General features: G+C 48.6%; 2 protein-coding genes across 3 annotated transcripts in view; both read left to right on the forward strand.

The window, feature by feature from the left end:
- LOC115115695 (START domain-containing protein 10-like) overlaps positions 1-12874 on the forward strand; it is a 45541-nt gene extending 32667 nt beyond the window's left edge. For both annotated transcript variants that reach the window (XM_065000526.1, XM_065000527.1), the window contains exons 5-6: positions 3854-3906; positions 11727-12874. In XM_065000526.1, the coding sequence (XP_064856598.1) occupies positions 3854-3906; positions 11727-11939 (266 nt within the window). In that variant the 3' untranslated portion in view covers positions 11940-12874. The remainder of the gene's footprint in view (positions 1-3853; positions 3907-11726) is intronic.
- A 3166-nt stretch (positions 12875-16040) lies between these two features.
- Positions 16041-26955, forward strand: part of LOC115123184 (arf-GAP with Rho-GAP domain, ANK repeat and PH domain-containing protein 1-like) — a 145174-nt gene continuing 134259 nt past the window's right edge. Inside the window, 1 exon segment of the mRNA XM_065000523.1 lies at positions 16041-16146. The gene's annotated coding sequence lies outside the window, so the exon portion shown is untranslated.

Raw genomic sequence — 26955 nt, forward strand, 5'->3', positions numbered from 1 at the left:
GTGGGTTTACTTACTGCCAGGGCCCAGGTCTGGCAGTACTGCTCTAGCAGGTCCAGGCTCTGCTGTAGGCCATGTGCTGTGGGTGTTTACTGCCAGGGCCCAGGTCTGGCAGTACTGCTCTAGCAGGTCCAGGCTCTGCTGTAAGGACATGTGCTGTGGGTGACAGCAGGCATAGGTCGTCTGCGAAGAGTAGGCATTTAACTTCTGAATTGTGGAGACTAACACCAGGGGCTGAGGATTTTTCTAGAATAGTGGCCAATTTGTTGATGTAAATATTGACGAGTGCAGGGCTCAGATTGCAACCCTGGCAAAGACCCCGCCGCTTGTAGGGTGTAAAAATGATCAGCCGTGCGATGTTTTGGTATTATTTTGGTGGACATGTTTATCTATCAGGGTGTGTAGGGTGTAAATATGATCAGTTGTGCGATGTTTTGGTATAAATCCAATTTGTCTTTTACTCAAGACATTGTGCTTATTAAGGAAGTTGAGAACTCTTACATTTATAATACTACAGAAAACCTTCCCCAGGTTACTGTTCACACAAAAGCCTCTGTAATTGTTAGGGTCAAATTTGTCTCCGTTCTTAAAGATTGGGGTTATGAGTCCTTGATTCCAGATGTCAGGGAAATAACCTACACTCAGGATCAAATTAAACAGTTTTAATATAGCCAATTGTAATTTTGCACTAGTGAGTTTGAGCATCTCATTTAGGATGCCATCAGGTCCGCAGGGTTTTTTAAATTTGAGAACCTGAAGTTTCTTATAGAGCTCCTGGTCAGTCAGTAATAGTTTAGTTTCTTATAGAGCTCCTGGTCAGTCAGTAATAGTTTAGTTTCTTATAGAGCTCCTGGTCAGTAATAGTTTAGTTTCTTATAGAGCTCCTGGTCAGTAATAGTTTAGTTTCTTATAGAGCTCCTGGTCAGTAATAGTTTAGTTTCTTATAGAGCTCCTGGTCAGTAATAGTTTAGTTTCTTATAGAGCTCCTGGTCAGTAATTGGGGAGTCCAATGGATTTTGATTGTCCTTTATAGCTTTTTCTAATCCATTCAACTCCTCATGAATTTGGCGTTGTTCTGCGTTTGTGTCAATTTGAACGGTGTTGTAGAGAGTTTTAAAATGGTTTTGGTTCTGAGTGTTACGTTTATAGGGTTTTAAAGTCTCACAGTAATGAAGGCGTAATTCACCATTATTTGGGTCTGGAGGTGTTCTAAGTTTTTTCCTTATAATTTTACAATCTGCATCAAAACAGTTGTCATCTGTGATCTTTTTTGTTTAGTTTTTTATCAATTTCAATTGTGCTTCTTTTGCTGTTTGCCTGAATATATAGTTTTTTTGTTTGTTGCTAGATTGATTCCTTCTTTACTGTGAGTGACTGTGGTATCCAGAAAGTTATCTAAGAGTGTTTGGATATTTTGGTTCCAGGTTGCTTTCTGGTTTTCTTCTCTCTTTCTCATTCTCCATCTCTCTCTCTCTCTCTCTCTCTTTCTTGTTCTCCATCTCCCTCTCTTTCTTGTTCTCTCTCTCTCTCTTTCTTGTTCTCCATCTCTCTCTTTCTCTTGTTCTCCCTCTCTCTCTCTTGGTGTCCATCTCTCTCTCTCTCTCTCTCTCTTGGTCTCCATCTCTCTCTCTCTCTCTCTCTCTCTCTCTTCTTGTTCTCCATCTCCCTCTCTTTCTTGTTCTCTCTCTCTCTCTGTCTTGTTCTCCATCTCTCTCTTTCTCTGTTCTCCCTCTCTCTCTTGGTGTCCATATCTCTCTCTCTCTCTCTTGGTCTCCATCTCTCTCTCTCTCTCTCTCTCTCTTTCTTGTTCTCCATCTCCCTCTCTTTCTTGTTCTCTCTCTCTCTCTCTTTCTTGTTCTCCATCTCTCTCTTTCTCTTGTTCTCCCTCTCTCTCTCTTGGTGTCCATCTCTCTCTCTCTCTCTTGGTCTCCATCTCTCTCTCTCTCTCTTTCTTGTTCTCCATCTCCCTCTCTTTCTTGTTCTCTCTCTCTCTCTTTCTTGTTCTCCATCTCTCTCTTTCTCTTGTCCCTCCCTCTCTCTCTTGGTGTCCATCTCTCTCTTGGTCTCCATCTCTCTCTCTTGGTCTCCATCTCTCTCTCTTGGTCTCCATCTCTCTCTCTCTCTTTTGGTCTCCATCTCTCTCTCTCTCTTGGTCTCCATCTCTCCTGGTCTCCATCTCTCTCTCTTGGTCTCCATCTCTCTCTTGGTCTCTCTCTTGGTCTCCATCTCTCTCTCTCTCTCTCTTGGTCTCCATCTCTCTCTCTCTCTCTCTCTCCATCTCTCCATCTCTCTGCTCTCGTTCTCCATCTCTTGCTTCTCTATTTCTCGTTCTCCATCTCTTGCTCTTGTTCTCCATCTCTTGCTCTCGTTCTCCATCTCTTGCTCTCGTTCTCCATCTCTTGCTCTCGTTCTCCATCTCTTTGCTCTCGTTCTCCATCTCTTGCTCTCGTTCTCCATCTCTCGCTCTCGTTCTCCATCTCTCTCTCTTGGTCCATCTCTCTCTCTCTCTCTCTCTCTCTCTCTCTCTCTCTCTCTCTCTCTCTCTCTCTCTCTCTCTCTCTCTCTCTCTCTTGGTCTCCATCTCTCTCTCTCTCTCTCTTGGTCTCCATCTCTCTCTCTCTCTCTCTTGGTCTCCATCTCTCTCTCTCTCTCTCCTCTCGTTCTCCATCTCTTGCTCTCGTTCTCCATCTCTATTTCTCGTTCTCCATCTCTTGCTCTCGTTCTCCATCTCTTGCTCTCGTTCTCCATCTCTTGCTCTCGTTCTCCATCTCTCGCTCTCGTTCTCCATCTCTCGCTCTCGTTCTCCATCTATCTCTCTCTCTCTCTCTCTCTCTTGGTCTCCATCTCTCTCTCTCTCTCTCTCTCTCTCTCTCTCTTTCTTGGTCTCCATCTCTCCTGGTCTCCATCTCTCTCTCTCTTGGTCTCCATCTCTCTCTCTCTTGGTCTCCATCTCTCTCTCTCTCTTGGTCTCCATCTCTCTCTCTCTCTCTCTCCATCTCTCTCTCTCTCTCTTGGTCTCCATCTCTCTCTTTCTTGGTCTCCATCTCTCTCTCTCTTTCTTGGTCTCCATCTCTCTCTCTCTTTCTTGGTCTCCATCTCTCTCTCTCTTTCTTGGTCTCCATCTCTCTCTTTCTTGGTCTCCATCTCTCTCTCTCTTGGTCTCCCATCTCTTGTTCTCTTGGTCTCCATCTCTCTCTCTCTTTCTTGGTCTCCATCTCTCTCTCTCTTTCTTGGTCTCCATCTCTCTCTTTCTTGGTCTCCATCTCTCTCTCTCTTGGTCTCCCATCTCTTGTTCTCTTGGTCCCCATCTCTTGTTCTCTTGGTCTCCATCTCTCTCTCTCTCTTGGTCTCCATCTCTCTCTCTCTTTCTTGGTCTCCATCTCTCTCTCTCTCTCTCTCTCTCTCTCTTTCTTGGTCTCCATCTCTCCTGGTCTCCATCTCTCTCTCTCTTGGTCTCCATCTCTCTCTCTCTTGGTCTCCATCTCTCTCTCTCTTGGTCTCCATCTCTCTCTCTCTCTCTCTCTCTCTCTCTCTCGTTCTCCATCTCTCTCTCTCTCGTTCTCCATCTCTTGCACTCGTTCTCCATCTCTATTTCTCGTTCTCCATCTCTTGCTCTCGTTCTCCATCTCTCGCTCTCGTTCTCCATCTCTCGCTCTCGTTCTCCATCTATCTCTCTCGTTCTCCATCTCTCTCGTTCTCCCTCTCTCAATGTATTGCTTTTTCTCTGTTAAGATCTTAACACTCTGATTATCTCGCCAACTAATTATCTGTAAATCACCCTTGAGCTATTTGACCCTGGATGACATGCCATGGTGTGACATCGAAATCTCTCTCTCTCTCTTCTTCCCTCACCCAGGTTCACTACCCAAGTGGGTTGTAAACAAGTCTTCCCACTTTCTGGCTCCCAAAGTAAGTACATTCCAGTCTGCTTATGCCTACACTTCCCAGCATTACACTCCATCACCACATTATAATGCTGAGGCAAGGAGAGAGGGGAGAGATGGGGAGGATACATATGTGAGTGGCTGTTTGTGTCCATGCATTACCCTCTTACTCAGCAGAGTCTGGCAGGACTCAGCACACACGGGAGAACACCTATGTTTAATGTATGATCCCTCCTACGCATCCCTGGTCGAGAAGCGTGCGTGTTGAAATAGCCAATGGGATCTCAAGGGAATAAGGAAGGATTAGGGAGAGGCCCAGATGCTTAGATCTCAAACAGATAGACAACACATTACAGCACAGATAGACAACTCTCTCTCCATTACTAGGTTACTATATGGAGCAGACAACTCTCTCTCCATCACTAGGTTACTACATGGAGCAGACAACTCTCTCTCCATCACTAGGTTACTATATGGAGCAGACAACTCTCTCCATCACTAGGTTACTATATGGAGCAGACAACTCTCTCTCCATCACTAGGTTACTATATGGAGCAGACAACTCTCTCTCCATTACTAGGTTACTATATGGAGCAGACAACTCTCTCTCCATCACTAGGTTACTACATGGAGCAGACAACTCTCTCTCCATCACTAGGTTACTATATGGAGCAGACAACTCTCTCCATCACTAGGTTAATATATGGAGCAGACAACTCTCTCTCCATCACTAGGTTACTATATGGAGCAGACAACTCTCTCCATCACTAGGTTACTACATGGAGCAGACAACTCTCTCTCCATCACTAGGTTACTATATGGAGCAGACAACTCTCTCCATCACTAGGTTAATATATGGAGCAGACAACTCTCTCCATCACTAGGTTAATATATGGAGCAGACAACTCTCTCTCCATCACTAGGTTACTATATGGAGCAGACAACTCTCTCTCCATCACTAGGTTACTATATGGAGCAGACAACTCTCTCCATCACTAGGTTACTATATGGAGCAGACAACTCTCTCTCCATCACTAGGTTACTATATGGAGCAGACAACTCTCTCTCCATCACTAGGTTACTATATGGAGCAGACAACTCTCTCTCCATCACTAGGTTACTACATGGAGCAGACAACTCTCTCTCCATCACTAGGTTACTATATGGAGCAGACAACTCTCTCTCATTACTAGGTTACTACATGGAGCAGACAACTCTCTCTCCATCACTAGGTTACTATATGGAGCAGACAACTCTCTCTCCATCACTAGGTTACTATATGGAGCAGACAACTCTCTCTCCATCACTAGGTTACTACATGGAGCAGACAACTCTCTCTCCATCACTAGGTTACTATATGGAGCAGACAACTCTCTCTCCATCACTAGGTTACTACATGGAGCAGACAACTCTCTCTCCATCACTAGGTTACTATATGGAGCAGACAACTCTCTCTCCATCACTAGGTTACTATATGGAGCAGACAACTCTCTCTCCATCACTAGGTTACTATATGGAGCAGACAACTCTCTCTCCATCACTAGGTTACTACATGGAGCAGACAACTCTCTCTCCATCACTAGGTTACTATATGGAGCAGACAACTCTCTCCATCACTAGGTTAATATATGGAGCAGACAACTCTCTCCATCACTAGGTTACTATATGGAGCAGACAACTCTCTCTCCATCACTAGGTTACTATATGGAGCAGACAACTCTCTCTCCATTACTAGGTTACTATATGGAGCAGACAACTCTCTCTCCATCACTAGGTTACTATATGGAGCAGACAACTCTCTCTCCATCACTAGGTTACTACATGGAGCAGACAACTCTCTCTCCATCACTAGGTTACTATATGGAGCAGACAACTCTCTCCATCACTAGGTTACTACATGGAGCAGACAACTCTCTCTCCATCACTAGGTTACTACATGGAGCAGACAACTCTCTCTCCATCACTAGGTTACTATGTGGAGCAGACAACTCTCTCTCCATCACTAGGTTACTACATGGAGCAGACAACTCTCTCCATCACTAGGTTACTATATGGAGCAGACAACTCTCTCTCCATCACTAGGTTACTATGTGGAGCAGACAACTCTCTCTCCATCACTAGGTTACTATGGAGCAGACAACTCTCTCCATCACTAGGTTACTATATGGAGCAGACAACTCTCTCTCCATCACTAGGTTACTACATGGAGCTCTCTCACTCTCTCTATGGAGCAGACAATTCTCTCTAACCCTGGCTAAATGCATATCTCACTGTCTGTATGTCTCTCTTTCTCTGTTGGTTATGTTGTCATAGTTGTGCCTAGGGGGGCATATGGGGGAGGGAATGCTGTCACCTCCAGGCAGGTGTTTGTCCCCCTGTGTGCTGAGAGTGTCAGGTTCTTGTCTGGTTCTGGCATTTAGGTCGTCACAGACTAGTACATGTCCCTGGGCCTGGAAATTATTGATTTCCCCCTTCAGGATGAAGAAGCTGTCTTCATTAAAGAATGGGGATTCTAGTGGGGGGATATAGGTAGTACACAGGAGGACATTTTTCTCTGTTAAGATAATTTCTTTTTACATTTCTAGCCAGATGTAAAATGTTCCTGTTTTGACTAATTTAATGGAGTGAGTTAGGTCTGCTCTATACCAAATTAGCATACCCCCTGAGTCCCTTCCCTGTTTCACACCTGGTAGTTTGGTGGATGGGACAACCTGCTCTCTGTAGTAACCTAGAGGGCTACCAGTGGGTCCGTCTCCTCTATACCAGGTTTCTTGTAGGATGATAATATCTTATTAGTGATTTCTTTGATGGAGTCCGGGTTCCTGCTCTTTATGCCAAAGGCAGATGACCTCAGACCTTGGATATTCCAGGATGACATCAGACCTTGGATATTCCAGGATGACATCAGACCTTGGATATTCCAGGATGACATCAGACCTTGGATATTCCAGGATGACATCAGACCTTGGATATTCCAGGATGACAGGGGGCAGGTCCTCAGTGGGTGTGGGGGGTTGTCAGGATGGCTATCAGGGTGGCTGGCAGGGGGCAGGTCCTCAGTGGGTGTGGGGGGTTGTCAGGATGGCTATCAGGGTGGCTGGCAGGGGGCAGGTGCTCAGAGGGGGTGAGATCCCATGGTCTTGGGCTTCTTCATTTGTCTGTCCCACTGTGTTGTGGACGCTATGGTCAGGGTCTGTGGCGGGCTGTTCTGCTGGCTTCTCTGCGGTGGTGGCCACCTCTCTAATGGGTCACACGCCATCCCCCTCACCCTCTCCTCCATCCCCCTCACCCTCTCCTCCATCCCCCTCACCCTCTCATCCATCCCCCTCACCCTCTCCTCCATCCCCCTCACCCTCTCCTCCATCCCCCTCACCCTCCTCCATCCCCCTCACCCTCTCCTCCATCCCCCTCACCCTCTCATCCATCCCCCTCACCCTCTCCTCCATCCCCCTCACCCTCTCCTCCATCCCCTCACCCTCTCCTCCATCCCCCTCACCCTCCATCCATCCCCCTCACCCTCTCATCCATCCCCCTCACCCTCTCCTCCATCCCCTCACCCTCTCCTCCATCCCCCTCACCCTCTCATCCATCCCCCTCACCCTCTCATCCATCCCCCTCACCCTCTCATCCATCCCCCTCACCCTCTCCTCCATCCCCCCTCACCCTCTCCTCCATCCCCCTCACCCTCTCATCCATCCCCCTCACCCTCTCCTCCATCCCCCTCACCCTCTCCTCCATCCCCCTCATCCCCCTCACCCTCCATCCCCCCTCACCCTCTCCTCCATCCCCTCACCCTCTCCCCATCCCCTCACCCTCTCCTCCATCCCCCTCATCCCCCATCCCCTCACCCTCTCCTCCATCCCCCTCACCCTCTCATCCATCCCCCTCACCCTCTCATCCATCCCCCTCACCCTCTCATCCATCCCCCTCACCCTCTCATCCATCCCCTCACCCTCTCCTCCATCCCCCTCACCCTCTCCTCCATCCCCCTCACCTCTCATCCATCCCCCTCACCCTCTCCCATCCCCCTCACCCTCTCTCCCCCTCACCCTCTCCTCCATCCCCCTCACCCTCTCCTCCATCCCCCTCACCCTCTCCTCCATCCCCCCTCACCCTCTCCTCCATCCCCCTCACCCTCTCATCCATCCCCCTCACCCTCTCCTCCATCCCCTTCACCCTCTCCTCCATCCCCATCACCCTCTCCTCCATCCCCCTCACCCTCTCCTCCATCCCCCTCACCCTCTCCTCCATCCCCCTCACCCTCTCCTCCATCCCCCTCACCCTCTCCTCCATCCCCCTCACCCTCTCCTCCATCCCCTCTCACCCTCTCCTCCATCCCCCCTCACCCTCTCCTCCATCCCCCTCACCCTCTCCTCCATCCCCCTCACCCTCTCCTCCATCCCCCTCACCCTCTCCTCCATCCCCCTCACCCTCTCCTCCATCCCCCTCACCCTCTCCTCCATCCCCTCACCCTCTCATCCATCCCCCTCACCCTCTCATCCATCCCCCTCACCTCTCATCCATCCCCCCCCTCTCATCCATCCCCTCCCCCTCATCCATCCCCCTCACCCTCTCATCCATCCCCCTCACCCTCTCATCCATCCCCCTCACCCTCTCCTCCATCCCCCTCACCCTCTCCTCCATCCCCCTCACCCTCTCCTCCATCCCCTCACCCTCTCCTCCATCCCCCTCACCCTCTCCTCCATCCCCCTCACCCTCTCCTCCATCCCCCTCACCCTCTCCTCCATCCCCCTCACCCTCTCATCCATCCCCTCACCCTCTCATCCATCCCCCTCACCTCTCATCCATCCCCCATCCTCTCACCCCCTCTCATCCATCCCCCTCACCCTCTCCATCATCCATCCCCCCCTCACCCTCTCCTCCATCCCCCTCACCCTCTCATCCATCCCCCTCACCCTCTCCTCCATCCCCCTCACCCTCTCCTCCATCCCCCTCACCCTCTCATCCATCCCCCTCACCCTCTCCTCCATCCCCCTCACCCTCTCCTCCATCCCCCTCACCCTCTCATCCATCCCCTCACCCTCTCATCCATCCCCCTCACCCTCTCCTCCATCCCCCTCACCCTCTCCTCCATCCCCCTCACCCTCTCATCCATCCCCCTCACCCTCTCATCCATCCCCCTCACCCTCTCCTCCACCCCCTCTCTCATCCATCCCCCTCACCCTCTCATCCATCCCCCTCACCCTCTCCTCCATCCCCCTCACCCTCCTCCATCCCCCTCATCCCCCCATCCCCCTCACCCTCTCCTCCATCCCCCTCACCCTCTCCTCCATCCCCCTCACCCTCTCCTCCATCCCCCTCACCCTCTCCCATCCCCCTCACCCCTCTCCTCCATCCCCTCACCCTCTCCTCCATCCCCCTCACCCTCTCCTCCATCCCCCTCACCCTCTCATCCATCCCCTCACCCTCACCATCCCCCTCACCCTCTCCTCCATCCCCCTCACCCTCTCCTCCATCCCCCTCACCCTCTCATCCATCCCCTCACCCTCTCATCCATCCATCCCCCTCACCCTCTCATCCCCTCACCCTCTCCTCCATCCCCCTCACCCTCTCATCCATCCCCCTCACCCTCTCCCCCATCCCCTCACCCTCTCCTCCATCCCCCTCCCCTCTCCCCCATCCCCCTCACCCTCTCTCCATCCCCCTCACCCTCTCCTCCATCCCCCTCACCCTCTCATCCATCCCCCTCACCCTCTCCTCCATCCCCCTCACCCTCTCCTCCATCCCCCTCACCCTCTCATCCATCCCCTCACCCTCTCCTCCATCCCCCTCACCCTCTCATCCATCCCCCTCACCTCTCATCCATCCCCCTCAGTCTCCTCCATCCCCCTCACCCTCTCATCCATCCCCCTCACCCTCTCCTCCATCCCCTCACCCTCTCATCCATCCCCTCACCCTCTCATCCATCCCCCCACCCTCTCATCCATCCCCCTCACCCTCTCCTCCATCCCCCTCACCCTCTCATCCATCCCCTCACCCTCTCCTCCATCCCCCTCATCCCCCTCACCCTCTCCCCATCCCCTCACCCTCACCCTCTCCTCCATCCTCACCCTCTCCTCCATCCCCTCACCCTCTCCTCCATCCCCCTCACCCTCTCCTCCATCCCCCTCACCCTCTCCCCCATCCCCTCACCCTCTCCTCCATCCCCCTCACCCTCTCCTCCATCCCCCTCACCCTCTCCTCCATCCCCCTCACCCTCTCCTCCATCCCCCTCACCCTCCCCCCTCACCCTCTCCTCCATCCCCCCTCACCCTCTCATCCATCCATCCCTCCTCCATCCCCCTCACCCTCTCATCCATCCCCCTCACCCTCTCCCCCATCCCCCACCCTCACCCTCTCCTCCATCCCCCTCACCCTCTCATCCATCCCCTCACCCTCTCCTCCATCCCCCTCACCCTCTCCCCATCCCCCTCACCCTCCATCCCCCTCCATCCCCCCATCCCCTCACCCTCTCCTCCATCCCCTCACCCTCTCCCCATCCCCCCCCTCACCCTCTCATCCCCCCATCCCCCTCACCCTCCCTCCATCCCCCTCACCCTCTCCTCCATCCCCCTCACCCTCTCATCCATCCCCCTCACCCTCTCCTCCATCCCCCTCACCCTCTCCTCCATCCCCCTCACCCTCTCCTCCATCCCCCTCACCCTCTCCTCCATCCCCCTCACCCTCTCCTCCATCCCCCTCACCCTCTCCTCCATCCCCCTCACCCTCTCCTCCATCCCCCTCACCCTCTCATCCATCCCCTCACCCTCTCCTCCATCCCCCTCACCCTCTCCTCCATCCATCCCACCCTCTCATCCATCCCCCTCACCCTCTCCTCCATCCCCTCACCCTCTCATCCATCCCCCTCACCCTCTCCTCCATCCCCCTCACCCTCTCCTCCATCCCCCTCACCCTCTCCTCCATCCCCCTCACCCTCTCCCCCATCCCCTCACCCTCTCCTCCATCCCCCTCACCCTCTCCCCATCCCCCTCACCCTCTCCTCCATCCCCCTCACCCTCTCCTCCAGCAGTCTGATCCTCTCCTCTAGTGCTCTGTTCTTCTCCTGCTCATGCTTTTTATCATGCTGAAGTTGTCTCACCACTGTCCAGAGTGCAGATATGTCTCTCTCCACCTCCAGCTCTCTAGGTCTAGTTAAGGGAGTGTTGTTGTGCTGGACTGTTGTCTGGGTCTGTGCTGACTGGAGTGTAATCACCTGCTGTTCCAGCGTCACCTGCCTTACCTCCAGCTGGGTGAATTTATCCCTCATTTCAGTAGTACTCTGTGCTGGGAGGTTGACTTTCCACTGGGGGTGGCTCGTCTGTGGGGTTATGTAATGAAGAGGTCTGGTCTGACCCGCTCGGGGTGGGGGTATCTTTCTCAAGGGAGAGCTTCTCCTGCTGGGCTAATTATTTGATTAGGTGAAAGTTTAGATTAGGTGAAAATTCTCTCCATCACTAGGTTACTACATGGAGCAGACCTGTCTCTCTGTCTCTCTCTCTCTCTCTCTCTCTGTCTCTCTCTCTGTCTCTGTCTCTCTCTCTCTCTGTCTCTGTCTCTCTCTGTCTCTGTCTCTCTCTCTCACACTGTCTCTCACACTCTCTCTCACTCTCTCTCTCACTCTCTCTCACTCTCTCTCTCTGTCTCTCTCTCTCTCTCTGTCTCTCTCTCTGTCTCTCTCTCTGTCTCTGTCTCTCTCTGTCTCTCTCTCACTCTCTCTCACTCTCTCTCACTCTCTCTCACTCTCTCTCTCACTCTCTCTATGGAGCAGACAATTCTCTCTAACCCTGGCTAAATGCATATCTCACTGTCTGTATGTCTCTCTTTCTCTGTTTGTGTGTGTCACAGGCGATGAAGAAGATCAGTAAGGCGTGTCTGAAGTACGGAGAGTGGAAGCAGAGACACAACCCAGGCTTTAAGCCATGGCTCTACCCTGAGCAGACTACACTACCCACAATCCCATTGTCCGAGATTAGCATCCAGCACGCAGACAGCCTGGAGAACATTGACGAGAGTACACTCAGCGAGATGCAGACACGGGAGGAGAGAGATAGCGACTAACACCACACACACACACACACACCTCAGTGAGATCGGAGAGAGACGGTGACTAACACCACACACACCTCAGTGAGATTGGAGAGGACAGAGACAGTGACACAAACACACACCTCAGTGAGATTGGAGAGGACAGAGACAGTGACTAACACCACACACACACCTCAGTGAGATTGGAGAGGACAGAGACAGTGACTAACACCACACACACACCTCAGTGAGATTGGAGAGGACAGAGACAGTGACTAACACCACACACACACCTCAGTGAGATTGGAGAGGACAGAGACAGTGACTAACACCACACACACACCTCAGTGAGATTGGAGGGGACAGAGACAGTGACTAACACCACACACACACCTCAGTGAGATTGGAGAGGAGAGAGATAGTGACACAAACACACACCTCAGTGAGATTGGAGAGGACAGAGACAGTGACTAACACCACACACACACCTCAGTGAGATCGGAGAGGACAGAGACAGGGACTAACACCACACACACACCTCAGTGAGATTGGAGAGGACAGAGACAGTGACTAACACCACACACACACCTCAGTGAGATTGGAGAGGACAGAGACAGTGACTAACACCACACACACACCTCAGTGAGATTGGAGAGGACAGAGACAGTGACTAACACCACACACACACCTCAGTGAGATTGGAGAGGACAGAGACAGTGACTAACACCACCCACTTTCTCTTTCCTCTTCAGTTAGTCTCTTTGTCCTGAATCACTGCCTCTATTGCCCATTATACATGATGTGTCTCTGGATCACACACACACACACACACACACACACACACACACACACACACACACACACACACACACACACACAGGTCCACTCTCTTTTCCTCAACACTACAGTATGAATGTATGTAGAGTTCAATCTTAAATACAGATTCCTACAAAGGTTTTCATATTTCATTTGTGATCCGAGTCTTTCTTAAAGTGTGTGTGTGTGTTAAACGAGGTCTGACAAATGATTGACTTGATTAACAGATTGTTCTGGTCTGAATCTGTCACACTTACACACTGTTTAATGCTGTTTCTGCTGTGTGGCCTAGTTTGGACCCGGGATCCCCACTCTGGGTTGGCATGGCAACTCCCCGCTCAACTTAGCACCAGGGCTAGACAGGGAGGGGGAGGGAGGAGAGACCGAGAGAAAATGAGGGAGTGAAAACTCTGATGTAATTGTGGATATGAATTGTTGGTGAGTTTGCCCTCCCCTGCAGTACTCTGTTTGTTGGCCCAATTTCTCAAACACAGACATGGTTCAGTTGTTGAGTGGATCAGGGAAATCAGGAAGGTTACAATTAATCACATTATCGCTAAAGTAATGAAGTTTTGTTATCATGGAAATGGCTGTCTGAAGGGATAATATTCTTCATAGACTATCACAGTGTGAGTCATAATACCCATAAAACCTAGCGGTCAAACAGGGAAATGGTTCCAATCGTTTTTCCACCATTCATTTTTCCCATAGGGAATTTTTAGAAACGCTTCAAATAAGGGCTGTGTTTCGTGTAGATTTACCCTGGCGTGGCGTTTTGATAACGGTGTAAATCTCTCTAGGACAAGGTGACTTTTATCAATATATTCGCCTGTATTTACCCACAAATGAAATGTTAATTAGCTTCAAATATGGCTATCATTAAAAAAAAACTACAAATGTCATGATGATCTGGATGAGACTGCTTCGATTTAAATATCTAATGTTAGCTAAATGTAGTAATGAATAAATTGGCTAAATTAGTTTAAATGTACCTGGTACCAGCTAGAGACGACGAGCAGGAGCTTTCTGGGATATGTGGTCTTGCCTGACGTCTACTTTGATGCTAATTAGCATTTTCGATTCAACATCATTTTGAGCCAAATATATCAAGGTGCCAGCAACCTCCTGTGGTAACGATAGATAGAGCAGCGTCTTTAAATTCAGGATGAGTCGTCGGGCAACTGCATCCCCACATTCTTCATATAATGAACCCAAATTGTGACTCTTTACCACTGCCTCAGTGCCAATGCTTTCAAGCCTCCTACTGCTGGGCCAACCACACATGAAGAGAGAGGCAGAGGGTCTGTTCTGATATGAGTGAGTAAGGGAAGGCCTAGTTATAGGCTTTACTCGTCAGCTGGCCTGTAGAGATACAGTATGTAAAGCAGAAATATGCCTGTAGAGATACAGTATGTATAGCAGAAATATGCCTGTAGAGATACAGTATGTATAGCAGAAATATGCCTGTAGAGATACAGTATGTATAGCAGAAATATGCCTGTAGAGATACAGTATGTATAGCAGAAATATGCCTGTAGAGATACAGTATGTATAGCAGAAATATGCCTGTAGAGATACAGTATGTATAGCAGAAATATGCCTGTAGAGATACAGTATGTAAAGCAGAAATATGCCTGTAGAGATACAGTATGTATAGCAGAAATATGCCTGTAGAGATACAGTATGTAAAGCAGAAATATGCCTGTAGAGATACAGTATGTATAGCAGAAATATGCCTGTAGAGATACAGTATGTATAGCAGAAATATGCCTGTAGAGATACAGTATGTATAGCAGAAATATGCCTGTAGAGATACAGTATGTATAGCAGAAATATGCCTGTAGAGGTACAGTATGTATAGCAGAAATATGCCTGTAGAGATACAGTATGTATAGCAGAAATATGCCTGTAGAGATACAGTATGTATAGCAGAAATATGCCTGTAGAGATACAGTATGTATAGCAGAAATATGCCTGTAGAGATACAGTATGTAAAGCAGAAATATGCCTGTAGAGATAGTATGTATAGCTCTCTTCTCCTCCACCCCCTACCTTCCCTCCTCTCATCCACCCCCTACCCTTCCCTCCTCTCCTCCACCCCCTACCCTTCCCTCCTCTCATCCACCCCCTACCTTCCCTCCTCTCATCCACCCCCTACCCTTCCCTCCTCTCCTCCACCCCCTACCTTCCCCACCCCTCCTCCCTCCACCCCCTACCTTTCCCTCCTCTCCTCCACCCCCTACCTTCCCCTCCTCTCATCCACCCCTACCTTCCCCTCCTCTCCTCCACCCCCTACCTTTCCCTCCTCTCCTCCACCCCCTACCTTTCCCTCCTCTCCTCCACCCCCTACCTTCCTCTCCTCCACCCCATACCCCTCCTCTCCTCCACCCCATACCTTCCTCTCCTCCACCCCCTACCTTTCCTTCCTCTCCTCCACCCCCTACCTTTCCCTCCTCTCCTCCACCCCCTACCTTCCTCTCCTCCACCCCCTACATTCCTCTCCTCCACCCCCTACCTTCCTTCCTCTCCTCCACCCCCTACCCTCCTCTCCTCCACCCCCTACCTTCCTCTCCTCCACCCCCTACCTTCCCTCCTCTCCTCCACCCCCTACCTTCGCCACCATCTCTTCACTATAGGCTATGCCTATACTTCCACACAGGTACAAGCCAATGGAATAGGTGTCATAGGTTTATAATGTATAGTCTATATTCTGCAGCATTGTCCTACCTAGAATATGATTCCTCTAGGACAATAAAGTTATGTTAGAATCTGCATCCAATCTCTTTATTGTGTAGCCTAATCATAACACGTTGAATTTCTTTGTGGGGAAAAATGAAATAAGCCACTTTCAGGGCAAAGAAGCTATCATCCCATGAACAGTTCTCCTCTCCACCTCAACACCACAGTCACTTGTCACCCTCCTGAGGTTGAAAACGAAACTACACACCTTCCCAGAAATATGGACATGGATACAATGTCCACTGTTATTCTTTTACAATGTTTCCACGCAGAATGGAACAATCATTTGTCAGAATGGCTCTATTGTTGCAAAGCACCTGACCGAATTTTCCAGAACAATGTTGCTACTTTCTAGAGATAGACGAACGTGTCAACATGTCCAGAAATAAGTTGTTAAGCCAAGGCTTCATCTACAAAATGTTACTGGTTTCATGATCAGGCTTACTAGAAGATGTGTCTGTGTGTTCTCTCCCACATACACTTTAATGGTTGAAAAGTGGACTGGCTAAATAGAGGACTGGGCTCCTCCTGAAATGTAATCAATCACGTGACCGCTGCGGAAGTTTTCGCTGTATTTGCTGCTGGTGCTTTTGAGGCGTGAGAATATGTCATCGGCGAACTCGTCCTGAAATATCCCAAAACCTAAACTCCAGTCACCAGGGAAACTGTTCAAAACACAGAGAAGGTAATTCATGTTTTAAAAAATATATTTTTCTGGAGAGTTTATGGTTGAAAAAAATAACTTAAAAAACTTCAGAAGAAAGAAAGGACCAAAACAGATTTTGTAATGAGGCGAATTTGTAAAGAATTCCGATGCGCTTTCAAGTATAGTTTCAAAGTCATAGCCTAGACTGAGATGCGATTGTCAACAAAAGTCTAGCTACGTTTTTAGATCAACCTGTAGGATTGGAAATGGGCCGTTGCTGTCAATTAATGTAATAAAATGACTCTCCGCAGCGTTTCTTATATACGCTTAATTTTTTCCCCCTTCGTTTGTGATAAATTGAGGCTACAGCTTAAAGGACAAAGAATCGAGGACCCCCAGTCTCCGTTATTGTGGAATGCTGACGCGATTCTGTTTTCTCTGGTCTCAGGGATCACGTCCGCTCGTGTTATTGGAGAATAAATCAAATCAAAGATTTACAATAATAACAATTTATTTTGTGCGTGTGTCTAATCTGATGTGCGTGAAAGAAAGATATGTTAATGTAATAGACACGGAGTTAATGCGGGCCCATCTCAGTGTTCCGCAGTTGTTCAGGTGCAGATTTGACAGGTGCTTGGCTGAGCCATGTATTTAGAGAGTATCTGCATTATGATACATTTACATGATGCTTCGACATTCTATGGCAGCCATGTTAGCGCCTCATTAACATTATATGAGGGAATATTTAAACGATACTATGTAACTGCATTTCTAGAAGTAGAACAATATTCAAAATTCTAAAAGTTGGCATAACTCTCTCTAATAATAATAATAATACATTTTAATTTGTATATCACTTTTCATTAGACTTATCTCAAAGATCTACTAAGGATTTTTTGCAATAAAAACAACATATATATATATTTAGAATCAAGCCTGGTAAAATAGCGGTAGTGGGCTAGGTGCTAAGTACATTTTAGATTTGGACTATGAAAAAGAGTGGGTTTTAAGGAGCGTTTTAAAAGTTCTGAGTGATGGAGCGGCTTTCAAATGGTCAGAAAGAGCATTCCATATGCGAGGAGCAAGGGAGCCTACGGCTCGGTCCCCCATAGTTCGGAGACATATCATGGTGGAAATAGATTCATTGCATTATGGTTAGCCCACTGCTCTCTGTATAAACTGTATTGGCTTGGAGTGGGTGACGTCAATTACCTGAGGGTCATCCCGCAGAACTGGCAAGTGATCTTTATTGTCCAAACTCTGCGAGTGCACACAATAGACTTTAATCTTCTGATCAGTTTCCCTAGGTCTCGTGGTCTGTCTGCATGTTTTCTGGATGTACTTGAGCTCCTTGCGCATGTTTTTTAATCAAATAAAATATATCTTTAAACTGAAGAATCCATGTGTGTAGTGGAGGAAAGTTGCTGACATTTCTTAATCTTTGGCCCAGCCTTCGAACCAGGAGAAGAGAAGTGAAGACACTGGTATTTGCATCCAAACATTTAGCTAGTTGATTGGAGAAGTAGAAGTATGTCTTGTCTAGTTTAACATTTTCGGTTGAACTCGATTTTTGTATTCAGTACTTGATTAGCTTTAAAAAATAAAAAAGTTGAGGATGATGATAATAATAATAATAATAATAGTAATAATGCACATAAAAAGCACAAAACAAATAATTGTAGATCAATTCACAGGAGTAAACTACCAAGGCTACCACTAGGAGCCATGGCAACCATGGAACCAAAGTGTGTGTGTGTGTGTGTGTGCGCGCGCACGCGTGCTCTGTCAGAGAGGTTATCCGCACCAGTGGAAACACTGAGTGTTAGTTTTTAAAGTGCTATTTCCTTTTCAGTATGCTCCTATACTGCATGTGTTTTAGGGTCAGTATCTTATTCAGTTTTTCCACTAGGATTTTTTTCATCAGGTGGGTGCATTGCTATTAGCGCAGCCGAGGTGAGTAAGACATTTAAACGTGTTAACCCTCGCAAGGCTGCAGGCCCAGATGGCATCCCCAGCCACGCCCTCAGAGCATGCGCAGACCAGCTGGCCGGTGTGTTTACGGACATATTCAATCAATCCCTATACCAGTCTGCTGTTCCCACATGCTTCAAGAGGGCCACCATTGTTCCTGTTCCCAAGAAAGCTAAGGTAACTGAGCTAAACGACTACCGCCCCGTAGCACTCACTTCCGTCATCATGAAGTGCTTTGAGAGACTAGTCAAGGACCATATCACCTCCACCCTACCTGACACCCTAGACCCACTCCAATTTGCTTACCGCCCAAATAGGTCCACAGACGATGCAATCTCAACCACACTGCACACTGCCCTAACCCATCTGGACAAGAGGAATACCTATGTGAGAATGCTGTTCATCGACTACAGCTCGGCATTCAACACCATGGTACCCTCCAAGCTCGTCATCAAGCTCGAGACCCTGGGTCTCGACCCCGCCCTGTGCAACTGGGTACTGGACTTCCTGACGGGCCGCCCCCAGGTGGTGAGGGTAGGCAACAACATCTCCTCCCCGCTGATCCTCAACACTGGGGCCCCACAAGGGTGCGTTCTGAGCCCTCTCCTGTACTCCCTGTTCACCCACGACTGCATGGCCATGCACGCCTCCAACTCAATCATCAAGTTTGCGGACGACACAACAGTGGTAGGCTTGATTACCAACAACGACGAGACGGCCTACAGGGAGGAGGTGAGGGCCCTCGGAGTGTGGTGTCAGGAAAATAACCTCACACTCAACGTCAACAAAACTAAGGAGATGATTGTGGACTTCAGGAAACAGCAGAGGGAACACCCCCCTATCCACATCGATGGAACAGTAGTGGAGAGGGTAGCAAGTTTTAAGTTCCTCGGCATACACATCACAGACAAACTGAATTGGTCCACTCACACAGACAGCATCGTGAAGAAGGCGCAGCAGCGCCTCTTCAACCTCAGGAGGCTGAAGAAATTCGGCTTGTCACCAAAAGCACTCACAAACTTCTACAGATGCACAATCGAGAGCATCCTGGCGGGCTGTATCACCGCCTGGTACGGCAACTGCTCCGCCCTCAACCGTAAGGCTCTCCAGAGGGTAGTGAGGTCTGCACAACGCATCACCGGGGGCAAACTACCTGCCCTCCAGGACACCTACACCACCCGATGTTACAGGAAGGCCGTAAAGATCATCAAGGACATCAACCACCCGAGCCACTGCCTGTTCACCCCGCTATCATCCAGAAGGCGAGGTCAGTACAGGTGCATCAAAGCTGGGACCGAGAGACTGAAAAACAGCTTCTATCTCAAGGCCATCAGACTGTTAAACAGCCACCACTAACATTGAGTGGCTGTTGCCAACACACTGACACTGACTCAACTCCAGCCACTTTAATAATGGGAATTGATGGGAAATGATGTAAATATATCACTAGCCACTTTAAACAATGCTACCTTATATAATGTTACTTACCCTACATTATTCATCTCATATGCATACGTATATACTGTACTCTATATCATCGACTGCATCCTTATGTAATACATGTATCACTAGCCACTTTAACTATGCCACTTTGTTTACATACTCATCTCATATGTATATACTGTACTCGATACCATCTACTGTATCTTGCCTATGCTGCTCTGTACCATCACTCATTCATATATCCTTATGTACATATCCTTTATCCCCTTACACTGTGTATAAGACAGTAGTTTTGGAATTGTTAGTTAGATTACTTGTTGGTTATTACTGCATTGTCGGAACTAGAAGCACAAGCATTTCGCTACACTCGCATTAACATCTGCTAACCATGTGTATGTGACAAATACAATTTGATTTGATTTGATTTTGATTTGAATGACATGCAAGCTGTGGGCCATGCTAGTAGCTGTGGGCCATGCTAGTAGCTGTGGGCCATGCTAGTTGACATGCTAGCTGTGGGCCATGCTAGTTGACATGCTAGCTGTTGGCCATTCTAGTTGACATGCTAGCTGTTGGTCATGCTAGCTGTGGGCCATGCTAGTTGACATGCTAGCTGTGGGCCATTCTAGTTGACATGCTAGCTGTTAGCCTTTCTAGTTGACATGCTAGCTCTTGTCCATTCTAGTTGACATGCTAGCTGTTAGCCTTTCTAGTTGACATGCTAGCTGTTAGCCTTTCTAGTTGACATGCTAGTTGACATGCCATTCTAGTTGACATGCTAGCTGTTGACCAATCTAGTTGACATGCTAGCTGTGGGCCATTCTAGTTGACATGCTAGCTGTTAGCCTTTCTAGTTGACATGCTAGCTCTTGTCCATTCTAGTTGACATGCTAGCTGTTAGCCTTTCTAGTTGACATGCTAGCTGTTAGCCTTTCTAGTTGACATGCTAGCTGTGGGCCATGCTAGTTGACATGCTAGCTGTGGGCCATTCTAGTTGACATGCTAGCTGTGGGCCATTCTAGTTGACATGCTAGCTGTGGGCCATTCTAGTTGACATGCTAGCTGTGGGCCATTCTAGTTGACATGCTAGCTGTGGGCCATTCTAGTTGACATGCTAGCTGTGGGCCATTCTAGTTGACATGCTAGCTGTGGGCCATGCTAGTTGACATGCTAGCTGTGGGCCATGCTAGTTGACATGCTAGCTGTGGGCCATTCTAGTTGACATGCTAGCTCTGGGCCATTCTAGTTGACTTTTTAATTTATTTTTTATTTAACCTTCATTTAACCAGGTAGGCTAGTTGAGAACAAGTTCTCATTTACAACTGCGACCTGGCCAAGATAAACAGACAGCAACATGGAGTAAACAATAAATAAGTCAATAACACAGTAGGAAAAAAAAGAGTATATACATTGTGTGCAAAAGGCATGAGAAGGTAGGCGAATAATTTCAATTTAGCAGATTAACACTGGAGTGATAAATGATCAGATGGTCATGTGCAGGTAGAGATACTGGTGTGCAAAAGAGCAGAAAAGTAAATAAATAAAAACAGTATGGGGATGAGGCAGGTAAATTGGGTGGGCTATTTACCGATGGACTATGTACAGCTGCAGCGATTGGTTAGCTGCTCAGATAGCAGATTTTTAAAGTTGGTGAGGGAGATAAAAGTCTCCAACTTCAATGATTTTTGAAATTTGTTCCAGTCACAGGCAGCAGAGAACTGGAAGGAAAGGCAGCCAAATGAGGTGTTGGCTTTAGGGATGATCAGTGAGATACACCTGCTGGAGCGCGTGCTACGGGTGGCTGTTGCCATCGTGACCAGTGAACTGAGATAAGGCGGAGCTTTACCTAGCATGGACTTGTAGATGACCTGGAGCCAGTGGGTCTGGCGACGAATATGTAGCGAGGGCCAGCCGACTAGAGCATACAGGTTGCAGTGGTGGGAGGTATAAGGTGCTTTAGTAACAAAAAGGATGGCAATGTGATAAACTGCATCTGGTTTGCTGAGTAGAGTATTGGAAGCCATTTTGTAGATGACATCGCCGAAGTCGAGGATCGGTAGGATAGTCAGTTTTACTAGGGTAAGTTTGGCGGCGTGAGTGAAGGAGGCTTTGTTGTGAAATAGAAAGCCGGTTCTAGATTTGATTTTGGATTGTAGATGTTTGATATGAGTCTGGAAGGAGAGTTTACAGTCTAGCCAGACACCTAGGTACTTATAGATGTCCACATATCCTAGGTCGGAACCATCCAGGGTGGTGATGCTAGTCGGGCGTACGGTTGAAAAGCATGCATTTGGTTTTACTAGCGTTTAAGAGCAGTTGGAGGCCACGGAAGGAGTGTTGTATGGCATTGAAGCTCGTTTGGAGGTTAGATAGCACAGTGTCCAAGGAAGGTCCAGAAGTATACAGAATGGTGTCGTCTGCGTAGAGGTGGATTAGGGAATCGCCCGCAACATCATTGATATATACAGAGAAAAGAGTCGGCCTGAGAATTGAACCCTGTGGCACCCCCATAGAGACTGCCAGAGGACCGGACAACATGCCCTCCGATTTGACACACTGAACTCTGCAAAGTAGTTGGAGAATAAGGCAAGGCAGTCATTAGAAAAACCGAGGCTACTGAGTCTGCCGATAAGAATATGGTGATTGACAGAGCCGAAAGCCTTGGCCAGGTCGATGAAGACGGCTGCACAGTACTGTCTTTTATCGATGGCGGATATGATATCGTTTAGTACCTTTAGCGTGGCTGATCAGCTCGCAAACCAGATTGCACAGCGAAGAAATTACGGTGGGATTCGAGATGGTCATTCATCTGTTTGTTGACTTGGCTTTCGAAGACCTTAGATAGGCAGGGCAGGATGGATATAGGTCTGTAAGAGTTTGGGTCCAGGGTGTCTCCCCCTTTGAAGAGGGGGATGACCGCTGCAGCTTTCCAGTCCTTGGGGATCTCAGACGATATGAAAGAGAGGCTGAACAGGCCAGTAATAGGGGTTGCGACAATGACGGCGGATAGTTTCAGAAATAGAGGGTCCAGATTGTCAAGCCCAGCTGATTTGTACAGGTCCAGGTTTTGCAGCTCTTTCAGAACATCTGCTATCTGCATTTGGGTAAAGGAGAAGCTGGGGAGGCTTGGCCGAGTAGCTGCGCGGGGGGTGGAGCTGTTGGCCGAGGTTGGAGTAGCCAGGAGGAAGGCATGGCCAGCCGTTGAGAAATGCTTGTTGAAGTTTTCGATTATCATGGATTTATTGGTGGTGACCGTGTTACCTAGCCTCAGTGCAGTGGGCAGCTGGGAGAAGGTGCTCTTATTCTCCATGGACTTTACAGTGTCCCAACACTTTTTGGAGTTAGAGCTACAGGATGCAAATTTCTACTTGTAAAAGCTGGCCTTTGCTTTCCTGACTGACTGCGTCTATTGGTTCCTGACTTCCCTGAACAGTTGCATATCGCGGGGACTATTCGATGCTATTGCAGTCCGCCACAGAATGTTTTTGTGCTGGTCGAGGGCAGTCAGGTCTGGAGTGAACCAGGGGCTATATCTGTTCTTAGTTCTGCATTTTTTGAACAGAGCATGCTTATCTAAGATGGTGAGGAAGTTACTTTTAAAGAATGACCAGGCATCCTCAACTGACAGGATGAGGTCAATATCCTTCCAGGATACCCGGGCCAGGTCGATTAGAAAGGCCTGCTCGCAGAAGTGCTTTTGGGAGCGTTTGATAGTGATTAGGGGTGGTCGTTTGACTGCGGACCCGTAGCGGATACAGGCAATGAGGCAGTGATCGCTGAGATCCTGATTGAAGACAGCGGAGGTGTATTTGGAGGGCCAGTTGGTCAGGATAACGTCTATGAGGGTGCCCTTGTTTACAGATTTAGGGTTGTACCTGGTGGGTTCCTTGATGATTTGTGTGAGATTGAGGGCATCTAGCTTAGATTGTAGGACTGCTGGGGTGTTAAGCATATCCCAGTTTAGGTCACCTAACAGAACAAACTCTGAAGCTAGATGGGGGGCAATCAATTCACAAATGGTGTCCAGGGCACAGCTGGGAGTTGAGGGGAGTCGGTAGCAGGAAGCAACAGTGAGAGACTTATTTCTGGAGAGATGAATTTTTAAAATTAGAAGTTCGAACTGTTTGGGTATGGACCTGGAAAGTATGACATTACTTTGCAGGCTTCCTCCCCCTTTGGCAGTTCTATCTTGACGGAAAATGTTATAGTTGAGTATGGAAATCTCAGAATTTTTGGTGGCCTTCCTAAACCAGGATTCAGACACAGCAAGGACATCAGGGTTGGCAGAGTGTGCTAAAGCAGTGAGTAAAACAAACTTAGGGAGGAGGCTTCTGATGTTGACATGCATGGAACCATGGCTTTTTCGATCACAGAAGTCAACAAATGAGGGTGCCTGGGGACATGCAGGGCCTGGGTTTACCTCCACATCACCCGAGGAACAGAGGAGGAGTAGTATGAGGGTGCGGCTAAAGGCTATCAAAACTGGTCGCCTAGAGCGTTGGGGACAAAGAATAAAAGGAGCAGATTTCTGGGCGTGGTAGAATATATTCAGGGCATAATGCGCAGGCAGTGGTATGGTGGGGTGCGGGTACAGCAGAGGTAAGCCCAGGCATAAGAGAGATTGTATCTCTGGATAAGCTGTTTATAATGGGTGAGGTCACCGCATGTGTGGGAGGTGGGACAAAAGAGGTATCAGAGGTATGAAGAGTGGAACTAGGGGCTCCATTGTAAACTAAAACAATGATAACTAACCGGAACAACAGTATAGGCATATTGACATTTGAGAGAGACATACAGCGAGGCATAAAGTAATCGCAGGTGTTGATTGGGAGAGCTAGCTAAAACAACAGGTGAGACAACAACAGCTAATCAGCTAACACAACAACAGCAGATAAAAAGGCGATGACTAGGTAGGGAGGGTCGGATTAACTGCACACAGAGTCTGAGTTCGCGGCTGAGGCCGACAGATAAAAAATAAATTAACAGAATGGAGTACCGTGATTAATGGACAGTCCAGTAGGCATCAGCTATGTAGCCAAGTGATCATAGTGTCCAGGGGGCAGTAGTAGATGGAACAGGGGAGCCCCACTACGCTAACGACACAGCGTTTAAAGTTAGTAGCGTCTGCTCCGACGGAGGCCGGATGAAGGCGCAGCGGATGGAGTATTCGTCGGCAGACCAGTCGTGGTGGTGCGGCGGGAAGCCGTGTCGACAGAGAATCCAAGCCAGATGGCGAAAGAGGTATTGTGGAATTTAGTTTGCTAGCCGGGAGATGTGCCTGGCTCACGGCTAACTGGTGCTAGCTTCGTGGCAGTGGTGTTAGCCACTATATCCAATCGGTAGCAGCGGTGATCCGGTGCCAAGGTCCAGAGTTTACAGCAAGGATCCGGTGGAGTTTTGGGCTCTAGCCGTGTATGAGTGGGGTTCGGGTGAACAGCTGAGTAGGCCGGGAGGCGAGCCTCAGGGAATAGCTTCGGTACTAGGTGCCATGGGGAGTGAAAGCTAGCTAGCTGTGAAGATTAGAAGTAGTGGTCCAGGGATTACGGCAGGAATCCGGCGTTGTTGTGGAGAGACAGTCCGATATTGGTAGACAAGCGATATTGGTAGAGAGGCGAGTATTATCCAGGCTAAAAACAGGGCTGGTATCTGTGCAGAAGGTCAAAGCCGCTAGCAGTGGCTAACAATGACTAAATAGCTTTTAGCTAATTAGCTGGTTAGCTTCTGGAGATTCTTGAATGTGTTCTAAAATTGAAAATAATAGCGATTCCGTATCACATTGGGTGAGGCAGGTTACCGGAAGGTATAATCGAATAAAAAATCGAGAAGAGATTGAAAATAAATGTAAATATATATATACAAAAGAAACAAAAGTAAATGAGAGGACAAAACAAACACGTCTTCACTGCTACGCCATCTTGGAAGACATGCTAGCTCTTGTCCATTCTAGTTGACATGCTAGCTGTTAGCCTTTCTAGTTGACATGCTAGCTGTTAGCCTTTCTAGTTGACATGCTAGCTGTTAGCCTTTCTAGTTGACATGCTAGCTGTTAGCCTTTCTAGTTGACATGCTAGCTGTTAGCCTTTCTAGTTGACATGCTAGCTGTTAGCCTTTCTAGTTGACATGCTAGCTGTTAGCCTTTCTAGTTGACATGCTAGCTGTGGCTAGCATGTCAACCGCTGCTAAATGAATGTACGGGAAACACTGCTACTTGACTTTGGGGCCAGATAATTTAATGTTAATTTCTCTACTATAAGCCACCTCCATAATTTTAGCTCTAGTCTGTGTGTGTGTGTGTGTGTGTGTGTGTGTGTGTGTGTGTGTGTGTGTGTGTGTGTGTGTAGTTTGATCTCAATGTCTCTTTGAGGCCATTGCCTGAATGGAGTTTAACTCTGGCATTGAGAGAGATGGTTAGAAAGGCTGATCTAAAATCTGACCTGTGGAAGAGAAGAGGCTACCGTGACTCATGTTGCCTCCACCCTCTCTCAACGGTCTGATTTAAGAGAAAACAAAGAGATTGGCCCGTCTGTGACACACTCATCACTCGAGAATGCACATAAGACCTGCTGCAACCCTGAGTTAGGGTAAGTTCAGCTTCAGGGTTAGTGATAGTCCGGGATAGGGTTAGCCTGGGTTAGTGATAGTCCGGGATAGGGTTAGCCTGGGTTAGTGATAGTCCGGGATAGGGTTAGCCTCGGTCGCTATGGGAGTCTGTAATAGCTGAGATTATGAAACATCTCCCTGTGAAATGTTGCACCCGAGGGTAGCAGCAGAGTATAGAGAGGATGATATCTAGTCCCCAGTCTCCATCCCACCTCTGTCACCCTCCTCTCTGCAGCCCTCCATGGGTGAGGAGGGGGACAGGGACAGGGCAGACCCCCTAGGGTATGGTATTATTCCCTTCCATATGGGACCCTTTACTAGAAGCACTGCGTCAGAGGAATTCAATTTGTGTTCGAGTTATTGAGCATGCTTGAAGCAGGGGTACCGAGGTTGGTGTGAGTCATTCTGTTTGTGTGTGTGTGTGTGTGATGGGCAGAGTGGTCTATGCATGTTTTACCACTCTGTCTGTCAGGGCCGGAGACGAGTGACGGGAGGTGTGAGAGAGAGACAGCAGTGTGAGGAGAGTCAGGCGTTTCCTCTGTTTCCTCTGTGTTAAATGGGCAGCCTGTGGTGTGAAGCGGAGGTGCTACAATGCAGAGAAAGAGAGAGAAGGTAGCTCACATTGAGGCCATGGAAATGTCACCTTGTGATGCCACAGCCCTTCTAGAGGGCAGCTTATAAAGAACTGATAGCTGATAAACAGAGTTTAACTCTGGCGTTTTGTGTGTAGTTGAAAGGGGGTGTGAAGCTTGACCCCCCCCCCCCCCCCACACACACACACACACATCTCTTACTTCCCTTAGAGAATGTCAAAGAAGTGTCAGGTAAATCTCT

This window comes from Oncorhynchus nerka, linkage group LG14 (assembly GCF_034236695.1).
Source record: "Oncorhynchus nerka isolate Pitt River linkage group LG14, Oner_Uvic_2.0, whole genome shotgun sequence".
NCBI classification, from domain to species: domain Eukaryota; kingdom Metazoa; phylum Chordata; class Actinopteri; order Salmoniformes; family Salmonidae; genus Oncorhynchus; species Oncorhynchus nerka.